At 56.4% G+C, this 6,413-nt stretch overlaps 1 protein-coding gene across 1 annotated transcript in view; it reads right to left on the reverse strand.

The window, feature by feature from the left end:
• The window catches only part of LOC106896268, a gene marked incomplete at both ends in the record, with an annotated part of 27,995 nt that overhangs the window by 16,705 nt on the left and 4,877 nt on the right, over window positions 1-6,413 (reverse strand). The window contains 3 exons of the mRNA XM_014956100.1: window positions 232-251; window positions 490-843; window positions 3,289-3,568. Coding sequence (XP_014811586.1) covers window positions 232-251; window positions 490-843; window positions 3,289-3,568 — 654 coding nt within the window. The remainder of the gene's footprint in view (window positions 1-231; window positions 252-489; window positions 844-3,288; window positions 3,569-6,413) is intronic.

Raw genomic sequence — 6,413 nt, forward strand, 5'->3', positions numbered from 1 at the left:
GCCTATGGTGCGTTGGCCACCACAACCAGTTGCCAAAAGGCTTTACCATCATTCTACGGTGTGTTGGCCACCACAGCCAGTTGCCAAAAGGGATGCTGGCCACCACAACCAGTTGCCAAGAGGCTTTACCAGCACCCTAAGGTGTGGTGGCCACCATGACCAGTTGCCACAAGGCTTTACCAGCATCCTACGGTGTGGTGGTCACCATGACCAGTTGCCAAAAGGCTTTACCAGCCCCCTGAGGTGCCCCTCTGCTGGGAGAACAGGCTGGGAGAGTTGGGGTTGTTCATCCTGGAGAAGAGAAGGCTCCGGGGAGACCTTGGAGCCCCTTCCAGTCCCTCAAGGGGCTCCAGGAGAGCTGAGGAGGGACTCTTGATGAGCAAGAGGAGCCATAGGACGAGGGGGAAGGGTTTTAAGCTGAAAAAGTGGAGATTGAGGTGAGATCTGGGGAGGAAATTCTTCTCCCTGAGGGTGGTGAGAGGTTGCCCAGAGAAGCTGTGGTTGCCCCATCCCTGGAGGGGTTCAAGGCCAAGGTTGGATGGGGCTTTGGAGCAACCTGCTCTGGTGGGGGAGATGCGTTGATGTCCCCCCAATCCAGGACGGGGTTGGGGACACGGGGTGGCCCATTTACCCGTGTAGCCGATCTTCTCGAAGCTGAGGAGGTTGAAGATGCTGTTGTAAAGCTGCATTTCTTTTTTCCTGGTTTGGTCCATTTCGTCTAAGATCTCCATCAGCTCGTTGCCCGTTTTGGTGGGGTGGGTGCACTCGGCCTCGTGCACCGTCAGCTCGTGGTACGGACCCTGCCAGGGGCACCCGATCCGCTTGTATTTGCACTGGGTCACCCTTGAGGGGAGGGAAAAATCCATCAATATTCATGGAATAGGGATAGGATGGGGAAAAAAGGAGGTGGATCCGGCCAACCCGGCACCAGGAAGGACCATGAGGTTCATCCAAGGGGATTTGGAGCTGGTAGACGCCCCCCACAAGGTGGGAGAAGAGGAAAATTGGGAATTTCAGGAGAGCTCCTTCATCCCCCCCATGGAAAACCATCAGGAAAACCATCCCATGGGATGTTGGCAGGTGCCAAGCGGGCACACGGGTGGTGGGACACCATGGGGTGGTGGCATCTTGGGGCAGGAGCAGCCCAGAGTGGGGCATGGGCTTCTCCAGGAGAATTTGGATCTGGCAGACCCCCCCAGAAGTGGGAGAGGAGGGAAATTGGGAATTCCAGGAGAGCTCTTTCACCACCCCCATGGAAAACCATCCCATAGGATGTTGGCAGCTGCCAAGTGGGCACACAGGTGGTGGGACACCATGGGGTGGTGGCATTTTGGAGCAGCCCAGAGGGGGCACAAGGTCCTCCAGGTGAATTTGGAACTGGTAGCCCCCCCCAAGTGGGACAGGGGCTAAAACTGGGAATTCCAGGAGAGCTCCTTCACCACCCCCATGGAAAACCATTGGGAAAACCATCCCATGGGATGTTGGCAGCTGCCGAGAGAGGGAGAGAGGAGGGGGCCCTGAAGTGGCACCTTGTCCTCCCCCCCAACTGCTGTCACCTGCCCAAGGGTGGTGGGACACGGGGTGATGGGACACGACCAGTGGGATGGAATATGGGTGGTGGGACATGGGTGGTAGGATGGAATACGGGTGGTGGGACATGAGCAGTGGGATGCAATATGGGTGGTGGGACATGACCGGTGGCAGGATATGGGTGGTGGGATGGAATATGGGTGGTGGGACATGACCAGTATCCAGATATGGGTGGTAGGACATGACTGGTGGGATGGAATATGGGTGGTGGGACACAACCAGTGTCCAGATACGGGTGGTGTGATGGAATACAGGTGGTGGGACATGAGCAGTGGGATGCAATATGGGTGCTGGGATGAAATATGGTGGTGGGACACGACCAATGTCCAGATATGGGTGGTGGGACACAGGTGGTGGGATGGAATACAGGTCGTGGGACACAACTGGTGGGATGGAATATGGGTGTTGGGATGGAATATGGGTGGTGGGACATGACCGGTGGTGGGATGGAATATGGGTGGTGGGACACGACCAATGTCCAGATACAGGTGGTGGGATGGAATACGGGTGGTGGGGGACAACTGGTGGGATGGAATACGAGTAGTGGGACACAACCGGTGTCCAGATACAGGTGGTGGAACAAGACTGGTGTTGGGGGGACACAACCTGTGGTGGAACATGGGTCATGGGATGGAATATGGGTGATGGGACACGACTGGTGGGATGGAATATGGGTGGTGGGACACGACCAGTGTCCAGATACAGGTGGTGGGATGGAATATGGGTGGTGGGACACAACCGGTGGCAGGACACAGGTGGTGGGACATGACCAGTGGGATGGAATATGGGTGGTGGGACACAACCGGTGGTGGGATGGAATATGGGTGGTGGGACACGACTGGTGGCGGGATACAGGTGGTGGGACACAGGTGATGGGACACGACCAGTGGGATGGAATATGGGTGGTGGGACAGAACCGGTGGTGGGATGGAATATGGGTGGTGGGACATGACTGGTGGTGGGACACGGGGTCATGGGATGGAACATGGGTGATGGGACATGACCAGTGGCGGGATACAGGTGGCAGGACATGACCAGTGGGATGGAATATGGGTGGTGGGACAGGATCAGTGGTGGGACACGACTGGTGTCCAGAGATGGGTGGTGGGACACAACTGGTGGCAGGACTGGTGGGATGGAATAAGAGTAGTGGGACACAACTGGTGTCCAGATACAGGTGATGGGATGGAATACAGGTGGTGGGACAAGACCAGTGTTGGGGGGACACAACTGGTGGCAGGACACGGGTTGTGGGATGGAATAGGGGTGGTGGGACACAGGTGGTGGGACACGACCAGTGGGATGGAAGATGGGTGGTGCAACAGGACCAGTGGTGGGACTGGTGTCCAGAGATGGGTGGTGGGACACAACCAGTGGGACAAGACCAGTGTTGGAGGGATATGGCTGATGGGACACGGGTGGCAGGACACACGACATGGGTGGTGGGACACGACCATGGCAGGACACAATCTGTTGTGGGACATGGGTGGTGGGACACGACATGGGTGGTGGGACATGACATGGGTGGTGGGACCTGTCACGGGTGGTGTTTTGGAGCCCCCCAACCCAGGTGATGACACATGGCGATGCTTTGCCGTGACGCCGCAGGAACCCTCCCAGAAAACTCCACCAAGGAGGTTCCTCAACCCCTCCACGTCCCCAGCAAGGGGTGGGGGTGCCACCTCGCCAACTTTTTACCTGTCCTGACACTCCTCCTTCTGGTGCCTCTCCAGGAGGGAGCGGGGGAACTGCTGCATGCAGAAGCCACACTCGGAGGGCAGCTCGCTGACGGCCTTCTCCACGGCCAGGTTGCGGCAGCAGAGGCTCTTGCTGATCTCACAACGGCAGTTGGGGCAAGTGGCCTGTTCTTCTTTGAGTCGCGCGTCCGCCAGGAGGTGGATGAAGCAGCCGGCGCACATCAGGTGCCCGTTGGTGCACTGCGGGGAGGGGAGAGAAGAATCAAGAGTCAAGACTCCAACTATCATCCAAAAAACCCCAAAAAAACCCAAGAAACCCCCAAAACCCCCAAAAAACCCTCAAGAACCCCCAAAAAACCCTCAAGAAACCCCAAGAAACCCCAAGAAACCTCAAGAAACCCTCAAGAAACCTCAAGAAACCTCAAGAAACCCCAAGAAACCCTCAAGAAACCGCCAAAAAACCTCAAGAAACCCCCCCAAAAAAACTCAAGAAACCCCAAACCCCTAAAAAACCCTCAAGAAACCCCCAAAAACCTCAAGAAACCCTCAAGAAACCTCAAGAAACCTCAAGAAACCCCAAGAAACCCTCAAGAAACCGCCAAAAAACCTCAAGAAACCCCCCCAAAAAAACTCAAGAAACCCCAAAAACCCCTCAAGAAACCCTCAAGAAACCCCAAAAAACCCTCAAGAAACCCTCAAGAAAGTCAATTTTGGAGACGTTCTGCCCACACCCGGCTCCTCCCAAACTTAAAACTCCCTCCGCTCCAACCACCACGTCGCTGCTGTAATTAGGACTGACCTCGTTAGCCTGGCACAAGAAGGAAAAGCTTCCTCCTCCCTTTCCTTCCCTCCTCCTCTTCCTCCTCCTTCCCTCCCTTCCATCCATCCCGCAGGAACCCAACTCCCCGTGTCCAAATCCCAACCAAATCTCCAGGAATTGGGGTAACCAACTGGGGAATAAGGGGGGGATGGAGCCCCCCCAGTGGGGAATCACACCAAAACTTGGGGGGTGGGAGGAGGAAAGCCTTCCTCCTCCTCTTCCTCCTCCTCCTTCCCTCTTTCCATCCATCCCACAGGAACCCAACTCCCCGTATCCAAATCCCAACCGAATCCCCAGGAATCAGGGTAACCAACTGGGGAGGAAGAGGAGGAGGAGGAGGAAGAGGAAGAGGAGGAGGAAGAGGAGGAGGAAGAGGAGGAGGAGGAGCAGCACCAGAGCCATCCTCAGGGGGCAGAAAGATCCCAATCCTCTCCAAAAAAATCAGCAGGAATGAGCAAAAATTCCATGGATTTCCCCAATTTGCCGCCAGGAATCACCAAACCCATGGGGAGGAGAGGAGGAAGAGGAGGGGGGGGGAAGATGAGGAGGCTGAAGGCTTCTCCATCATCTCCAGTGCCAAGGGGGACGTTCACCCCTTCCCAAGGGAGGGGGGTGAAAAATCCTTCCCTGGATTTTTTTTGGGAATTCCCTGGGGTTGGAATGTTGTCACCTCCAGGATCCCACTGAGAAGAGCTCCCCTCCCCTCCATCTCCCCCCCTCCCCCCCCCAAATTAGAATTAATTAACCCGGGATTTAATTAAATGAGGCTCCCAGATCCGAAAGACCCGGGATGAAGCATCTCCCGGCTCCAAATCCACCCGGATTCTGGGGCTAAAAATCCCAGGAAAAAGAAAAAAAAAGGAGTCAAAAGAAGAGGGGAATTGGCACAAGAAGGTTCGCTCGTTAATTACTGCCCCTCGTTAATTACTGCCCCTCGTTAGCTCTTCGGGGCACTAACGAAGGCAGCCCAGGGTGGTGGGACCGGCCACACCGCGGAGGTGGCACCCCTGGTTTAATTACAGCCCTCGTTAGGAATAATTAATTAAAGAAGGTTGGGGAGGGGGAGGAATGAGCCAAGAGGAGGAAGAGGAGGTGAGGAAGGATGAAGGGCTCCCCTGCCACAAACTGGGATGAACTGGGATAAACTGGGGACGGTGGGGAGTCCCCCACAATCTGGGATAAACTGGGGAGGATGGGAAGGGGGAAGGGGAGTCCCCCACAAACTGGGATAAACTGGGAATGCCCCCCTTCCCGGGTGTCACAAACTGGGATAAACTGGGGGACAGTGGGAAGGGGGAATGCCCCCCAAACTGGGATAAACTGGGGACTGTGGGCAGGGGAATCCCCCCCAGACTGGGATAAACTGGGAATGCCCCCCTTCCCGGGTGTCACAAACTGGGATAAACTGGGGGACAGTGGGAAGGGGGAATGCCCCCCAAACTGGGATAAACTGGGGATGGTGGGAAGGGGGCTGCCCCCCAAACTGGGATAAACTGGGGACTGTGGGCAGGGGAATCCCCCCCAGACTGGGATAAACTGGGGACAGTGGGAAGGGGAATCCCACCCAAACTGGGATAAACTGGGAATGTCCCCCTTCCTAGGTGCCACAAACTGGGATAAACTGGGGACAGTGGAAAGGGGAATGCCCCACAAACTGGGATAAACTGGGGATGGTGGGAAGGGGAATCCCCCCCAAACTGGGATAAACTGGGAATGCCCCTCTTCTTGGGTGTCACAAACTGGGATAAACTGGGGACGGTGGGCAAGGGAATGTCCCCCAAACTGGGATAAACGGGGGACAGTGGGCAGGGGAATCCCCCCCCAGACTGGGATAAACTGGGGACAGTGGGCAGGGGAATCCCCCCCAAACTGGGATAAACTGGGAATGCCCCCCTTCCTGGGTGCCACAAACTGGGATAAACTGGGGACGGTGGGCAAGGGAATGTCCCCCAAACTGGGATAAACGGGGGACAGTGGGCAGGGGAATCCCCCCCCAGACTGGGATAAACTGGGAATGCCCCCCTTCCTGGGTGCCACAAACTGGGATAAACTGGGGATGGTGGGCAGGGGAATCCCCCCACAAACTGGGATAAACTGGGAATGCACCCATTTCCCAGGTATCACAAACTGGGATAAACTGGGGAGAGTGGGAAGGGGAATCCCCCCCCAAACTGGGATAAAGTGGGAATGGTGGGAAGGGGAATCCCCCCCAAACTGGGATAAACTGGGGGGGCTTAGTGGCTACTGAGGGGACAAGGTGGCCCCATGGGGGGGGTCAGTAGCCACCAGCAAGGCCCTGGAGTGGG

This window comes from Calidris pugnax, unplaced genomic scaffold, assembly GCF_001431845.1.
Source record: "Calidris pugnax isolate Ruff unplaced genomic scaffold, ASM143184v1 scaffold310, whole genome shotgun sequence".
Lineage (NCBI taxonomy): Eukaryota > Metazoa > Chordata > Aves > Charadriiformes > Scolopacidae > Calidris > Calidris pugnax.